Here is a 17,690-nt window from a genome sequence, read left to right as displayed (position 1 = left end):
CTCAAATTTGCTCCATGGAGGACCATGATCAGGAAAATGTGCAGAATTTCACAGACCAGCAAAGGCTGGGAAGCCAGTTTGAAGTAATTACATTAGCTAAACATGATACTAAAGAGATAAAGAGATGTTTTTGTAACAGCTCACCAGGACTCCAGTCCTCTTTCCATATGTAAATGTGTGAAGATCGTGGCTCTCTGCGTTACTCCATTTGGGAGAACTGTATGTTTTTAAGAAAGGAAAATTAAATTAGACTTGTTTGATATGTTACTGAGCACTTCTGTTACCTGTTATGAAATTAGGTAATGCAGGCTGGGTCTGTGACAGCCGGGCATTCCCCTGTGCTGGAGGAATTCCCAGCTGAGCAATTAAGCCGAATGTTTGGTCCTTCGTGACCCAAGAGCAGCCCAGAAAGACTAGAGCAACATCCAGAATCTGGTGCATAGTTGAAATACAACTGCACAATCGAAGGAAACTAAAATGCAGCCAAACCCATGCTGCTTTGTAAGGAACTTGACTCTGTGGAACCTGAAAGGGATCAGGATTGAGACCGAGAGATGGAGCATTGTGCTGGCGCTCGGTGGTGGCGCTCCTCCTCTGCCTCTCTCTGGGACCTGTGGTTTAGTAAAGCATCAAAACAGTTCGTTCACTAGTAATATATAGTAACTAACATATGGCTCAGAGGCGTCTGAGTGTGAATGCCGCTAATGAAAATCAGACCTGGGCTTTCAAGTGGCTTCATACCATCAACTTAAAAGAATATTCCTTTTGAATTAATTTTGAATGTAGGTAGAGGCTGAAAATGGGATTTATGCATCTAAACCACTGGAGTAGTTTTGCATATTATGCCCATGCAACCGTGTTAAAATAGTCACTCTCTGCAGAGTGGTCAAAACTTTTGTTTCCTTTGTACTTAGTTGAGATTACAGAAATCACTGGGGACATCAGCGAAGGTATCAGGTAAAACTCCCTCAAACAGCAGGGTGTTTTTTTCCAAAACAACGAGCCTGATCACCAAATAGCAACTGAGGACAGATTATCATTAATAGTGTTCAGTGTAATAGAGACAAAACTATTATACTGTAGGCAAATAGATCCTTTAGCCTCAGTTGCTAAATATGATTTGTTTCCAGTGTTATTAAACTTGTTTTATGACTCAGGCTTGAACAATCTGGATATTGTTGATTAGGTAAAATCTGTAATTCTCTGGATATAATTCAGGTTCCCAATGTGCATGTTGTTTCTACGCTTACTTTTGCTTTAGCTCCCCTTGCAGTTTGGGATGCACCTTCTGAAGAATGTTCAGTCCACGTGTTTAGGACTCTGGCTGTGATTTCTGCTCTCTGGTGAGCTCAGTGTGCATTGCTGCTTTCAGCATGAACAGCTGGCCCCCATCCCAAGCAGCTGATCACCTCACATCATTGGGGTTTGAGATTTATTTTGAGCCTTTTGCAGATATGGCTCTCTGATAAACATGTAGGTGGACCATACACTATATACTGCGGAGAGGGGATCTTCACACTGGAAGCAGGTCAGATTGATTATTATCTCTAAGAGATAATCAAGGAGGTGCCAAGCATCTGCGCTGGCCAGTGACATCCGTGAAGTCCCTCAGCCATTTGCAATTAAAACTTGTTCTACAGCTGGCTTAGTTGGCTATAACACTTGTTTTTCAGCAAGGTCCTGATTTCACTCACTTTTACACATAGTTTTATAGAGGTCAGGTGATTCCTGCTTTCTCCCCAAGGGCTAATTCTCTTCTGCGTACCACAACTGCAGACAGGTTTGAGAAAGAGTCGCAAAATGTGGTTCAGTCAACCAAAGAGCAAAGTTTGCCCAAGACAGCAAAACTCGTGCAGCTGGCTGAAGTGCAGGGATGGAAAAGCAGAGAGAGCAGCTCCTTGCAGTAATTCAATCCTGTTGGCAGTTCTCAGACTGCAACAGATTTACTCTGTTCCTCTTTCTAAAAGGAAAGGGCACCTGCTTCATAAGCAAGCGATTAGCTTTCAGTGAAACTGCAAAGAGCAAAAGTAGGCAACATTGCCATGCCCCAAAGAATTACCCAGTAATAAGTAAGGTATAAAAGGTGATACATCCCACCCTGTACCCCTGAGAGCCGCATCCCTGTGTTTGGGTGCTGGAAGGGGTGGTGGGACCAGGCTTTTCCTATCAGACAAGAAGTGTAGTTGAAGAGCAAGGAGTGCATCCCTTGCAGCCCGCCATGCTTTCAGCAGCGGTCCTGTTCATGCCCTTTTCCTCCTTGGAGCTTGGATATGGGTTTTGAGAAAGACTGGTTAAGGGCTGCTCTGGGATGCTGATGTACCTCCAGCCCCTGAGTACCTGGATGATTCTGTGGCTTTATGGGCATGGCAGGTAGTCGTAAGTGCAGGTGGTGTTTGAGTAACTTGAATAATGGATTGAGTACTTGAGTAACTGGTAGAAAATGAAAGAAGCCTCTTCAAGATTTTTATAAGGAGAGTCTAATTTGTCCTGTTTCAAACCCAGAGCGTTAGCTTTAAACAAGCCCCAGCACTGGGCCTAGCATTGTGGAAACCCAAATGTAAATTATAGTTTCAGAAAAGTGACTGTGTAGATGCTGGAGCTGGGAAGCCCAGGGAAGGCTGAAGTCACAAGGAAAACATTTATTTGTCAATTCATGGGAGCATTTACATGCAGTAGAGTCAAGCATCTAAAGCAAAAGCTCTGTGGGTAGGTAGCACAACCCAGCACTTGCGCAGATTGTCATCTCCAAAGCACCGAGCAAATGCCTGTTAATTGTACTACAGGAACCTCCGAGGCTAACAGGCAGGAATTGGTGTCACTGCTCTACAGGGGGGGAGATTGAGTCAAGTGATGCAGTTTTCTTGGGATCAAATACAGTCATAACACCGTGGTGAACAGTGCAGATTTCCCTTGCCTTGACATTCATGTACTGCTGAAGCTGCTGTGCTCCTAACAGGGACCACACAAACACAGGTTGGTTTGGAAAGCAGGTCTTTCCCTCTAAATGTATGTTTTTAATGCACTGGCGGGTGAGCATATGCAAGGTGATGTGAAATACTCGCTGTCCACTATATGCAATGACCAGGGACGTCTTCAACTAGATCAGGTTGCTCAGAACCACGTCCAGCCTGGCACTGAATGTCTCCAGGGATGGCAAATCCACCTGGGCAACCTGTGCCAGTGTTTTACCACCCTCATTGTAAACAATTTCTTACTCAAGTCGAGCCTGACTGTCCCCTCTTTCAGTTGAAAACTGTCACCCTCATCCTGTTGCAACAGGCCCTGCTGAAAAGTCTCTCCCCATCTTTCTTGTAGTCCCTCTGTTAAAAGGCTACAGTAAGGTCTCCCTGGAGCCTTCTCTTCTCCATCTGAACAACCCCAACTCTCTCAGCCTTTCCTCATAGCAGAGAAGCCTTCTGATTATTTCTGTGGCCTCCTCTGGACCCTCTCCAACAGGTCCAAGTCTTTCCTGTACTGAGGACTCCAGAGCTGAACACAGGACTGCAGGGGGGTCGCAGCAGAGCAGAGGGACAGAATCACCTTCTTTCTTCTTCCCCTTTTTTTGTCTTTTCTTGTAACATTATTTTGTCCTCAGTGTTAGCCATTGCATTTCTACATGCCGTGATGCGGACACAAGAAATGCTGACACTTAACACTGCCCCAGCATTAAAAACGTTCAGCGTGAGTCTCTGCTGCTGGAAGTTCTGATTCTCCTGCAGCACCTGTAGTTTTTGTCAGATGGCGGAGGCTCCTGAAACCGGATGGGTGTCTTTCTTACAAATGACACCTTGTTCTTAAAGAAGAGCTTTATTGTGCAATGCTTGATAAATGACACATCAAGAAAGTACAGCAGTTGGTAAGGAATAAGGATGAGCTGAGGTTAATTATGACCATTATTACCTGTAAAAACACCATTTCTGCACTGGGATAGCTGCTCCACCTGGGGCTTTGATGCTTTATCCTCATGTGCTGGGGAGAAGCAGCTGCTGCTTGTGAGCCAGCAGCCAGCCCTGGGCAGCCCTGACAGACCCCAGTGAGCACCCTGGGAAATGGGCCCATCAGCACAACCCTGTGCTCTCCTGCTTTACAGAATCATGGAATCCCAGACTGGTTTGGGCTGGAAGGGAGCTTAAAGCTCATCCAGTTCCAACCCCTGCCACGGGCAGGGACACCTTCTGTTAGAGCAGCTTGCTCCAAGCCCCTGTGTCCAACCTGGCCTTGAACACTGCCAGGGATGGGGCAGCCACAGCTTCTCTGGTCACACAGTTAAAAAGCAGCAGCTGGAGATAATTAACAGTCAGAGACACCCACCGAAAATACTTCATCAGAGGACACCACTTTGTACGACACACACCTCCGAGGAGGAAGCCACCAGCACTTGTGCTGTGCCCTTGTGCGCACACTGGGGACATGTTCAGCATCTCATTCACAGCTTGATGGGGTGTAAGTGATGCATGACTTGACTTGTGAGTCCTTGCAGCAGAGTGGGATCTTGCTGGGCCATCAGCACACTGGTTTGGGGTGTCTGGGGGCTTTTTGAAATGTATTCTTGAACTGTTGGTACAAATGAAGCAAGTAAATCCACTTCGGCTGTTGGTCACAAGGCTGCTCGCAGCTCTGCCTCCTGCCTCTGCTCCCTGCTCGTCCCTTTGCAAGCTCTGCCTCGTAGTTCCTTTGCTGAGCCTCTTATGTCCTTTTTTATCTCATTGGCAGATCTGAATAATCACACAAAAGTGCTTCTGAAACTTTTCCCAGTTCTTCTCTGTCAATGGTAATGCATCCAGGGCTTGTATTGAGAGCTGGCTGTGGGGCTGGCTGCAGCCGGGGAGGCTGCTCCAAGGATGCTGCCTGGGATCCGTGTGGCCTGATGCCGAGCAGACCCGTTTGATCCTTGTAGGGGGTCAAATGCTTGGCTCGAGTCTTTTTTTATGTTTGTGTTTCTGTCAGGCAAATGGGGCTGAAAAAAGGAACAAGAGGGACCAAAGTGGATTGTTCTCATGAAAAAACCCCATCGATTCCAAACACAAAGCACCATTTGTGCTCAGATTTGGGGGTGAGGGTAAGGATAGCACTGCTCCGCTGCTACAGATGACTTGGGTTTCTTCAGTTGGAGAAATGCTTTGATTCTGTTCTATTGTTAATTAACTACTCTGAGAAAAAACACATTTGTAAATTAGGCAGGAGATGGCTTCAGGACTCTGCACAGGCTTCTGCCAAAGTTGGCAGTGTCCTTCTGCTTCTCATGCTCTCAAATTCAGTTTCTCACATGTCTGGAGACCAGCTGGAGGATAGGTCACTGCTGAGGAGCTGATGTCCCCCCTGCTACCAAAATCTTGTCACAGAAAACCAGTACAGCCAGCATGAAATCATAGAATCCCAGCCTGGTTTGTGTTGGAAGGGATCTTAAAGCTCACCCAGTTCCAACGCCTGCCACGGGCAGGGACACCTTCCACTAGAGCAGCTTGCTCCAAGCCCCTGTGTCCAACCTGGCCTTGAACACTGCCAGGGATGGGGCAGCCACAGCTTCTCTGGGCACCCTGTGCCAGCACCTCAGCACCCTCACAGGGAAGAGCTTCTGCCTAAGAGCTCATCTCAGTCTCTCCTCTGGCAGGTTAAAGCCATCCCCCTTGTCCTGTCCCTACAGGCCCTTGTCCCAAGCCCCTCTCCAGGTTTCCTGTAGCCCCTTTAGGCACTGGAGCTGCTCTAAGGTCTCCCCTTCAGGAGCCTTCTCTTCTCCAGGCTGAACCAGGGGGGTTCTGGGCTCAAGCTCACACTGAAGCTGGGTCATGGGGAGCTTCTTGTCAATCAGGTACCCCAAGTCCTTCTCCTCAGCTCTGTTCTCAGTCCAGTCTCCCCCAGCCTGTGTTTGTGCTTGGGATTGCACAAGGACCCCCATGGGTCATACCCAAGGGCAGGATCCTGCACTTGGCCTTGTTGAACTCCATGATGTTCACATGTTGCCACCTCTCCAGCCTGTCCATATCCCTCTGGATCCCATCCCTTCCCTCCAAGGTGTCGACTGTACCACACAGCTTGGTGTCATCAGCAAACCTGCTGAGGGTGCTCGATGCCACTGGCCATGTCACCGACAAAGATGTTGAACAGTGCCTGTCCCAACACTGACCCCTGAGGAGCACCGCTCCTCACTGAAAATCTTGTTCTTCTCCTGGCACAAATGTTCTCAAGAGGTTGTCTCTGTCAGTCTGTCCTTATGGAAATTCCAGTCTGTATGCCTGTATTCCTGTGGAAGCCCACGAACAGTTCTGCTGCTGTAAATACCTGGTGATTCAAGCTCTGCTGGGGGCACAGCCTGGAGCTGGTTCATATTTTAGTCACAGGTCACCTGAGGTGTTTCAGTGGGGTGATTGCCTGGACAGTTTGTAATTGCAGTTTCATATATGCGTAGCAGCTTCTGCTTACAAGTAGCTGCAAATGGCCAAACCTCATCCAGAAGCCATGTGGCAGTTGGAAACGTTGACTGCATCTCTTAGAGGGCCACTTGAGTCTGAGGTCAGTTATTTTTACTTTTCCATTTTGTTCTGGTGAATGTTTGTTCCTGCTCTCAGACAATAGCTCCCACCGCACTGCAGCCTTTGCTCAGGCTCTTCAGCCCTCCTCCTATGGCAACCCATGCAGCGCCCAAGGGTCTCATCTCCTGTACTTTAGCTAAATATAGGCTTTTCAAGCCCTTGTATAGAGCCTAATCCATACCTTTACGAAGCTCAACAAGCTGAATCCAGTGGCATAAGCAGCTGACGCAGCTTTATGGGCAGAGGAATCCTCTACGTTTTCTTACACTCTCTCTGATCTGCCAGGGTTTAAGTTTTCTAATCTGGTATTTTACTGCCTGTATGTGCTTGACGCTGAGGACTGGGTCTCTGGGATGATTTTTCCTGTCTGCAGACTTACTCTTCAGTTTTCCATGCTGTCTGCCCAGGGACACCCAATTGTTTTGTCTTCTTTCAAGTAAATGTTGAATAAAAGAAGCCACCAGCCGAATCTGCAGTTGCTTTTACACAATTCCAGCATAACGTCCTGTTTACCAGCCTGTTCACAGCCTGAGCTCACTGAAAATGAGAATTCCCCTGGCTTTGGTTGCAGAGCTTCTCTCACCCTGTCCTCTTTGGTTTGGAGGGAGCTGGGTCGCATACACACACTGGCAGCTGCAACGGGATGAAAATATCCACAAAGGTTTCTGGCAGAATCTCATTTGACAAAACATTTTCAATGGTTATAACAAAGATTTGTTTCCATATCTGAGCTTTTGGCTTTTTCCAGCTTGGTTGCAGACTCAGCATGGATTTTGTTGATGCTGTTTTCTAAAAGCAAGTCAATCTGTGGTTTGTAGCCCTGATGTGTACAGTTACACTTCACTGTGTGCCTTGGATTCAGAAGACCCACCTCTGTAAACAGGGGGTCACAGTTTATTTTAACAGTTACTCCTCCTGTTCCAAACATGCACGTGTTTGTGTGTATGCTCATGTACAGGCATCGAGATTGCTGTGAGCTCCATGGAGCTGGAAGCAGGTTCATGGCAGCAGTGATTTACAAGGCTTAAAGAAACAGGGAGGAGGTGAACATACACCTTCCTGCCTGCCAGCAGCCGGGAGGTTAGGGCCTTCCTGCATCTAGACCATCATATTTAACAATTGCTGGTGTATCTGACCTCCATGAATTTCTCCAGTTATTTATCTTGTTTGTAATCTTGGATACTTGGTATTGTCCTAAGGAGCTTGAACACAGTGAGACGGGTTTGACAGATTCTGTCAGATGTTGGCAGAACTGACCTACCCTGTTGCCTTGCCAGTGGGAGAGGAGCAGAATTCCTCTCCTCTGCTTCCTGTGGGTCAGAACCAGCAGGTAAAAACCCTGAATTCATCTTCCCACACCAGTTCCCACTCTTGCTGCTGGCGGGATGCAAGGAGACTGAACAGTACCGTATGCATGGAGGTGGCATTGCCATGCCCAGTGCCCAAAGCCCTTCTCTGGCAGAAGAGATGGAGTGGTGTTTTCTGTCATCTGAGGAGCACTGAGAGGCATTTCAGGTGGTGAAGCAGAGAAACTCCAGGAGAGCTCTTATTGCGGTGAGATCTACCCTTGTTTGTGCAGGTGGTTAAGGTGAGGCTGCCTATATTGCCTCTCATGGATCCTCTCACCTGGTTGAGCTCTCATGGAGCTGTGGCACCAGGGCTGTATCTCACAGCACCCAGCTGAAACTCTTTCTCTGTGCTGCAAATGTGCCTTGCAGCCTGGGCTGTGTCAGACTGAGCAAGCAGGAACAGAATCTTCCCTGTGAGGGTGCTGAGGCGCTGGCACAGGGTGCCCAGAGAAGCTGTGGCTGCCCCATCCCTGGCAGTGTTCAAGGCCAGGTTGGACACAGGGGCTTGGAGCAAGCTGCTCTAGTGGAAGGTGTCCCTGCCCGTGGCAGGGGTTGGAGCTGGATGAGCTTTAAGGTCCCTTCCAACCCAACCAGTCTGGGGTTCTGTAATTCTTTGAATCCCATTGAAAGGAGCAGTGCTGTGCTGGAGTTTATTTGGCCGGCTGCTTGGTGCTTTGGCTGTACAACAACTTCTTATCTTGGGTCTTCCATTCCTTTGCAGTTTGGTTTTGTTTTTCCCAGTGCTGTTTCTGGAGGCATTCATCGGCATGCCTGCGGGCTGCTCTGTATTGTTGCATATCTTGTGCCATCCAGAATCATCTCGGTGGGTGTTCCAAGCAGCTGCCATGGTACAACCCATCTTCTTAGCAGCCAGAAGCGCTATGAGCTATGTGTCTTCTTCTCCTCCCATGGAGGTTCCATATGGAACCCATGGAAGTCTTGCGTATGCTATACCTTGCCAGGAGGCTCTGATACCTAGCATCTGTCTGTACATGCTTGGGGAAGATGTTTTCTTAATCAGGTTTCCATGGGATGGTGCTTGGAGAGCTTTATGTAGGTACAAAATGGTCTCCCTGGGTAAAAAGATTCTTTATGACTCTCTGCCACATTTTAATGGAGGTCCACACTGAGCTGGAAGTGGGCTTCTGACTGACAGCTATTTTAGCATCACATCAGGAATGCTGGATGCAAAAATTCCAGTCTGACTGTACTAGTGTGAAAAGCACCTAAGCTTTTCTTTGAGATAGCCATGAGCAGTCAGCATAGCTTCATAGTAGGTGCTTATTGGGTTTTGGGTTTATTCACTATTAGTTTTATGCTTGCATGTTTGGAGGTGGACTCAAGCTAATGTAATATTTGCCTTTATGTATTCCAGCTGTGTGGGTGTTGAAGAAGAAGAGGCACCAGATATCGACATCTATCATTGTCCAAATTGTGAGAAAACCCACGGGAAGTCTACCTGTAAGTACAGCAACCCAGCTGGTCCTCAGGCACAGTTCAGGTTCTCTGTGTTTAAACAATAGAGTTGTTTTTTTTTTCCCATTACAGAAAGACACACCTAAATATCGCGTGTCATAAATAATGGAATTCAAACCGTAAGGTGAAAAAAGATGTTAAGGGGAGAAAACCATGGGCTGGATTGTGGAGCTTTGGATGCGGCTCCCTGCCTGGTCTCAGGCAGCGTGTGTGAGCTGATGCAAGGCACCTTCCTGGGCGAGTTTTGGTCCCTAGTCCCAGCAATGAAAATGCTCACAGAATCCCCGACTGGTTTGGGTTCGGAGGGACCTTAAAGCTCATCCAGTTCCAACCCCTGCTACAGGCAGGGGCACCTTCCACTAGAGCAGCTTGCTCCAAGCCCCTGTGTCCAACCTGGCCTTGAACACTGCCAGGGATGGGGCAGCCACATCTTCTCTGGGCACCCTGTGCCAGCGCCTCAGCACCCTCACAGGGAAGAGCTTCTTTCTAATGTCTCCTCTGAACCTAAGGATGCTTCTTTCCTCACATGGGTGAAGAATTGTGAAGGCACTTAGTACTGTGGACTAGAAAAATTGTACAGGGACATCTCATTGTAATACAGTGAGCTTTGGGAACTACATGGTGTTTTTGTCTTTGGATGAGAAGAGTAAGAAATAGTGTGTTATGCTTGGCCTGGATATAAAACTGTAGTGATTTCAGTGGCAGTCAAAATTGTGGATACGCTGAGAGTGCCAATTCTTGCAGTTCTTTCACAGGAAAAAGTTCTCCTGAGTAAAAGTGACAGTTGATCTCAGTGGAAGTTTTGTCTGGGAAAGAACTGCAAGATGTTTGCTTTGGTCAGATTAATTCAGTAATTCTTTCTATTATAGAGTGTGTGTGTGGGGAACAATCCCTGTAAAAGATGAAATGTTTTACTTGAAAGCCATGTCTTGTAAATAAGCAACAATGATGCAGAGGTTCTCGCTGCTGTGCAACCTGACAGCAACACAGCGAGGAGCAGCACTGTGCTCGTCTTCCAGGAGCCAAACAAATCACATTGCTCCTTTGTTAGTGTGAAATAAGGGATGGCTGGAAACTGGCTTCTGCTGTGTTAAAATTCAGTCATTTGAAAACCAAGCAAGTATTTGTGCACTGCCTTATAAGTTACAGTGTGAGAGATTTCTGGGGGAAAAGGGAAGGAGTCAGAAATGTTCATTTGGGGGGGCAAAAATAGGAATGATTTTTCCACTAAGGCTTTCTCAAAATCAAGTGTGAACTGGGAACCTGAATGACCTGCAGCAGTTCCTGCCTCCCAGATGGTGTGGGACCCAAGCAGGGGCACCCACAGATTGGGCAAGCTGCAAAAAACCCTTGGGAGGCTTAACAAAATCAATATGGCCCTGATTTAAAAGACAGTTTTTCCAATGTTTTATTAGAAGATTTCTGTCAAACACTGGAAATTCGTCAAAAAAATAACCACAAATCATCTTCAAGTGACCTATTTGGAATTAGAATGGGTTGTGTTGACAAGGGGGATATAACTGCAGATACTCACAGGCTGTGACTGACCTGGTGCAGAAGCAGCAGCGCAGGATTTCCAGCCCGTGTTTTGTGTAACATTGAGATGTGTCTGATGCTTTGATTTCTTTCACTTTGGTTTGAATTAAGGATGATGCAAGGCACCTACTTTTCAGTGTGAAGGGGAAAAAAAACAGAAGCAGCAAAAGTTTATAATTAGGAATATCAGTTCTGTGAAAACTGTGTTGCAGTATCTTAGAATTCAAGAAATGGATGTTTCAGTAATAAGATCACAAGTTTACTGCACCAGTTAAGATGAGGAGAATTGAATCTACAACTGTGTTCTGATACTTTAAGAAGGTTTTTCACTATCCAGTTCTCTTTATCCGTATTTGTAGAGTTATGGATCCTGTTGACAAATGAGGCTGTTATCCTGCAGCCCCTCCTTGCGGAGTGCAATAGGCCAGGGAAGTTGACTGATTCAACGACGGCAGGAACAGCTTGGCTTAATGAATTCATCATCAGGCATTTGTATACAGGGCATCTTGCTCCCCACCATTGGGGCTCCTGTAAGATGATCACTTTCGTTTGCTTCTTAACTGGTACAATATCTATTTAAACCAGTTATCTAGCACAATCAGTTTTGTAATAAATGAGTAAGAGTTGTTCCAGAGCCAATAGTTCACTGGTAGGATTTAATGGTTGCAAGATTAGCAAAAGGAAACACAGACACCAATTGTCTGTTATGCAACTCGCCTGGATTTAAAAATACACATGTATTTCTGGAGCACGCATTCCGCAATATATGTTTTCCAGATGTCAAATCTAAAAATCATTTTCCTCCTCTTACATTTTTCCACTTCACCAATGTGGCTTAGTGACTACTATTGCAGAAGATTACTTCCTGTCATATGACATTTGAAGCCATTTTGGTTTAAGGAAATTTGTAGGGACTCCTCTTTGGGAAAAATTATACACATTGATGTGAAATTTTCTGACATCATTGAAATAAAATGTGTTTTGTTGAGGCAGACTTGGCTCATTTCTGTAACACTATCTGAAGTGGTTTTAGTTGGATTGCTGTCTCGTTTGCAGCAGTGAAAATCAGGAGGCATTCTGTGGAATCGGTGAAGTTACATAGATGCAAACAGACCAAAGGAAGGCCGTAACTGTTTATAAGTAGTTTCAACCTTTAATATATACCAATAGAGAACTAAGAGGGTGCTTCTAGGTATCCTTCTTCATAAATATATTGGAATAATGATTCCAAATAGTAAGTATACTTTTGAAGTGTAGAATTAGTCATTTTGAGACACAGTTTTCATAAACATACACTCTCTCTCCTCTCTGAAGGGTTTTCTGGAGAAAACCCTTTTTTTGGACCAGGTTATACTTTCCAAAGGTCAGATTTGGATCAGAAAGTTCTTCAGAGAAAGAAATCTGTAATCAGTTAAGAAAAAGTGGCCTTTGTGGCCAAAGCTTGTATTGGTTGCACATGTTAATGGGCCTTCAGTGAGTACTGTGATGTTCATGGTAAAGATGAAACATAAAGAGATTGGCTGAAAACAGGCCAAATATTGACTGTTTGCTGTAGCATGATGGACTACAGCTTGCTGCCATTTGGGAGATAGCACCTCCTGGGGAGCCTTTGGGTGGCAGAAGCATCGTTGTTGCTGTTGCATCAGAGGTGAATGTGAGAAGTGGAAGTGAGGTGGATGGGAGAGGTGGAAGCCTGCCAGTGCTCTGTGCTGAGAAATAGCTCTCTGGTGCTTTCTGAAGAGTTGCAATGAATTTCTCGATTCAGCACCAAATTGCCACTTTGATTTCTTGACACTTGGTGCTACCTGAAGTGCAATAAAAGAACACACTAATATGATAAGCTTTTTAATTTTCAGTGTGGCAAGTGACACCTGTTTCGCTGCGACTTGTGCTAAGAGTCCCAGTGTTGGCTTGGATCTGCTGAGGGGGGGGAGGAGGCAGCCGTTGGAAAGGGAAGGAGAGGAGGAAGGTTTGGCATTCATGTAGGGCTTGTTTCCTTTGTTACCAGGAGCATTGAATTAATACACTAAGCCTGAGAGTCATTAAGATAAAGAACTAGCAGCTTTAATGAATATATCCAGCTAGGCTGGAGAGCTGCATGGAACTAATAAAACCAACATGCTTTGTGCAAAACCTGGGATGGATTCATGGGTTAACTTGAGTTATTCCAGGGTTGTGGTTGGGAAAACAAAGTTTTTCCCGAACCTCATTTCTTATAGCTGTGGCCTCCAGATTCCTTTCTTAATGAAGAAGTATGTGGATCCATCTGAGCGTGACTGTGCAAAGAGTGAGGAGTGTGCTGTCCATGCGTGGAAACTGAGGAGTCCAGTTTCTTTCCTGGCTGTTTAGAACAGTAAGAAAAGCATAAGGAATCTTGATTTTGGAGGTAATACTGAATTATGTGATGTAAAACAAGGACAAAAAATAAAAGTCAGATGCGATACACGAAAATTCTACTAACAGAGGTTTGAAATTATACAAATACGGGCTTTGGACAAAACCCAATTTACTACCAAAATGAGCATGTCTGGACAGACTGTGGAAGGAGGAATAGCTGAGGGAGAAAGTGCTGACTAAAAGGAAAAGCTGGACCAGTTTTTCTTGCTCTGTGTTATCTGGTTGTCAAAGAGGCAAAGCAGAACTACACTGACATTTGACTTACTTATTTGTGCTTATTCCAGCTGACCCTTTTTCCATGAGAACTTGCCTGTATGTCTGTCACCCCCTGGCAGCACAGTCAAGAGGCCTTCTGCTGTCATCACCTCAAGGCCTAAGCCTGGCTTGCCTTTCAAAACCTAGGAATAAGAGCAGCTCTAAAAATTGCATTTATGGTGCCCTTGCATCTTTTTTTTCCCTTTCATTTCTTTTTCCTTTATGTGCACGCCGTGTGCAGGGCGTAAGCCAAAGCCCATCAGAATTGATGTCAAATCTGCCACTGCTGCACAGGCCTTTAGACTAAGGTAATTCATGATAAATATGTTCATAAAGATCTATACTGCATATTGAGAAGGCAGAAAAGTGGCTTTCTAAGAGTTTCATGATAAGGATTAAGTGTGTAGTCTGGCAAGTACAGAATGTCCAGAGCCTGTGTTTGCATAAAGCCTGTGGTAGCTGTGCAGCTCAGTAATTACCCGTCTGGTTGCCCTTATGTTACAAAACGAACACTGTTCAGTCTGTAATAGATCTCCAGGCTACCGTATAATTGTCTAATGGTGAACTGAGAGCAATATTAAAATTTGCAGTGCAACATAGTGGGGGTTCACTCTTCTCTGCTCGCATAGGAAATGAAGACTTCTTCCTTCAAATGTCTTAATAATTATCTTCTCCTGAACATACAACACTGTCCAATTCATTCTTTTTCAGTGAAAAAGAAAAGAAATTGGCATAAACATGATACTGGACAGACGACAGAGGTTAAACCTGTGCAGAACGGGAGCCAAGTCTTCATAAAAGAGCTTCGAAGTCGTACTTTTCCAAGGTAGGTTGTTCAGCCCGTTTCCTTTGAAGCTGCTGCTGCTCCTTGCTGAAAGCATTGCACAGTACAGAACAAAGAAGTTTAAATGAACACTGTTTTATTACAGATGTCCCAGGCTCTTCCCTTTTTTATATCTGTGCAGCCATATTCAAATCTACTCTTGGTTGAGCCCCGTTCCTGTGGATTTCCATAGAAGCTAGTACTTGTGAAGACAAGGACAAGAACATGTTTGGCCCCTACAACATTCGCTTGCATAAGAAATTAGCCAATTTATTGCATAGAATTATCCAGTTCTCAGAAATACTAATGGTTGTGCTGAAGTGTGTCTCCATCTTGAAAAGAAGAACAATGACATCCTCAGTTGCTGAAGTGACAAAGGCTCTCTTATTTGGGGTAATGAATAGTGCTAATTGTTAGGTGACATGTTCCACACTTTATTAGGCTGCTTCACAGCCATTTGTAAGAGTGATGATTTTCTTCTGGTTCTTTAATGTAGGCCTTAGCCAAATAAATCTTGAATTATTAACGACTAATTATTTTAGAAGAATCCTTAGAGACTGGTAAAGTGTGCTTGGTAAACACAAACCTTCTTTTTCCTTTCCTTTTTCCTTTCCTTTTTCCTTTCCTTTTTCCTTTCCTTTTTCCTTTCCTTTTTCCTTTCCTTTTTCCTTTCCTTTTTCCTTTCCTCTTTCCTTTCCTCTTTCCTTTCCTCTTTCCTTTCCTCTTTCCTTTCCTCTTTCCTTTCCTCTTTCCTTTCCTTTTCCTTTTTTCTTTCCTTTCCTTTTCCTTTTCCTTTTCATTTCCTTTCATTTCCTTTCCTTCTTTTCCTTTGACCTGGGGTGGCCTCTGAGATTGCCCTCACCTCTGCAGTATCATTTGAGTCACTCCCAGACTGTAAAGCACCAATGTGGACCCCATTTCTGTTTCTTTCTCACATAAACATACACATAAGAAAACTCTGCTGCCAAATTCAAGTTTCTGAGACAGAAGGCTCCATAGCCAGAACGAGCACCTGCAAGATTCAGGCCTCTGACATCTTTAGTTGTGCCATAAGTGAGACAAAGTCTTGTTGAGATATTTTGTCTTCTGAAGAAAAGGAATGAAATCTGCAGATGTTCACAGAGCAAACCCCATCGCTCGTCACTTGGAACGTGATGAGCAGAAAAAGGGGGTCTCAGTCTGAAGACAGAAACATCATTGCTGATTCCCAGCACATGACAGTAAATTACAACCCACGGTTAGTCCCTGGGTGAGGCTTGGATCAAAAGGAAAGTGGAGAGAGCAAAAAGGCAGGAAATATTATTCATGTAATTCCGCTCCTGAATGTTTAATACCAAGATAGCATCAGAGTAGTAACAGTAGTAGTAATAATAATTAAATTGATGGTTCACATGCTGCAGTGTCAGCACCAAACTCTCCATTTTAGCACAATTATTACTAGATGCTGTGGTACTGATCTCTCTTTACCACTACATGTTAGATCCTATGGCACATCAGGCTTAAACAAGCACAAAAGGTATACATGGACACTGTAAAGTAAGTGCAGAGGTTTAGTGGTAAATCATCGTATGCTTCTGGCTCCTTAAAACCTCCAGCTTATGCATGTTGCTGGCGTGTGGTGCCAGTGCTCACACAAATGGGGTACACTCCTTTTAATGAATTTTGCCTCCTCATCAGCCATTGCCAATTCACTGTAGCTGGGGTGAGCCAGAAATAAGTTGGTTTTCTACAGCTTATCCGTATTTGCATCCGGCCACCCTGTCTTCCAGGGCCAAACCCCACAGGGACGGCTTGAGCAGGCACTGGGCGAGGGGTTCCTCCTGTGTGGTGGGGTTGAAGGAGGAGCCCCTATAGCTAAAGGGCATCAGGGGCTTCACTACAGGTTGGGCTTCACAGAGTGGTGATGGTGGAGAGGCCTGAGCTTGCCGGCCACCACAGTGGCTCTCACAGCCTCATCCCCTTTCCCGCTGGATTTTAGTGCTATGTGAAGATGTGGGCTGTAGTTCAGAGCTGCTGCAGGAGATGGCAGTCATGTATTAGCCTTACCTGCCCAGGAGGTAGTGTTTTTTGGGGTGGACACTCACAGTTTTGCTGTTCCCACCACACCCAGCCATAGCCATGGCCTGCCACCTGGTTTTTAGAGCCCAGCTGTCAAACAGCACGTGGATTGGGTGCTTTTGGGACTGATGGTCCTTCATAGACAGTCACTTTGCACTCTGGATTCAAAGAGTTTTACTCTTGAAAAGATCTAGAAATCAGACTTTCCCTTGCGAGCTGCTGGTGCGAACAGCTGGTGTACTGATGGAGTGGCCTGTTCCTTCGTCCCTTTGAAGCCCTCCCAGCTACTTCAAAATGATCTGCAGAGTATTTCCTGAGCAATTTTTTGACTACCTAAAAATTATTTGCAAAGTATTTCTTGGGCAATTTGTTTGAGCTTCTGTAAGGTTTTTGATTTTGCCTTCTTTAGAGTGGAGCATTTAATACAAATTTCTTTAAGATTCATCGCAGGTAACTCAATAGTTGATAATTGAGGAAAATGGTCTTTCACCATAAGCTGTTATTTTAGGAATTTCCAGTAGTTGGTGCATGAGGCTTGAGCAAATCAGTTCAGGATGATTTTAGTGTGCTCTGTGTGCTTTGCAGTGAATGGCTTTTGGGCTTTTGTCATACGCACCTTATTTGCACCTGATTGCTTACTTGTAACCCTTTCTTTCAGTAAGGTAACGCAGAATATGCCAAACCCCTCATCCTTGGAATCTGTCTTTACTTTTTCAGTGCTGAAGATATAGTGGTGAAAGTGCCAGGCAGCCAGCTAACAACAGAGTATTTGGAAGAAAATGGCTTTGCAGAGCCCATCCTCGTCCCAAAGAAAGATGGCCTGGGTTTGTCTGTACCTGCTCCCACCTTCTACGTCAGCGATGTTGAAAACTATGTCGGTGGGTATCTGGTGGCATTGTGCTGTTTGGAGCTCAGCTGCTTTTAGAAATACATATATTTGTATAAAAAATTGTAAAATGTACTTTAAAATATTGTTTATGTCTTGATATGTGCTGATGTCAATATTTGTTATGTGGTGGTAGCTTGTAATTATTAATCAATTGTGTGAGGTGTCCCTGTCCATGGCAGGGGGGTTGGAACTAAATGATCTTAGGGTCCTTTCCAACCCTAACTGTCCTTTGATTCTATGATTCATTCTTGTTTCTTGTATCAGCTTGATGGTGAGACCAAACCAGACTGCACTGTACATAGCACTGCAGTAAAGAAACAGTCATAGTAGTATCAAAAAGTAGTTTCTTCAGGCCAAGTCTTAACTGATTACTGCCA

At 45.1% G+C, this 17,690-nt stretch overlaps 1 protein-coding gene across 5 annotated transcripts in view; it reads left to right on the top strand.

Moving 5' to 3' along the window:
• Window positions 1-17,690, top strand: part of PHF2 (PHD finger protein 2) — an 82,229-nt gene that overhangs the window by 31,039 nt on the left and 33,500 nt on the right. For all 5 annotated transcript variants that reach the window (XM_080625370.1, XM_080625371.1, XM_080625372.1 and 2 more), the window contains exons 2-4: window positions 9,255-9,340; window positions 14,255-14,369; window positions 17,142-17,302. In XM_080625370.1, coding sequence (XP_080481496.1) covers window positions 9,255-9,340; window positions 14,255-14,369; window positions 17,142-17,302 — 362 coding nt within the window. The remainder of the gene's footprint in view (window positions 1-9,254; window positions 9,341-14,254; window positions 14,370-17,141; window positions 17,303-17,690) is intronic.

Source organism: Psittacula echo (genome assembly GCF_963264785.1).
Source record: "Psittacula echo genome assembly, chromosome: 9".
In the NCBI taxonomy this organism is placed as follows: domain Eukaryota; kingdom Metazoa; phylum Chordata; class Aves; order Psittaciformes; family Psittacidae; genus Psittacula; species Psittacula echo.
This window is presented reverse-complemented; position numbering and strand designations above follow the sequence as displayed.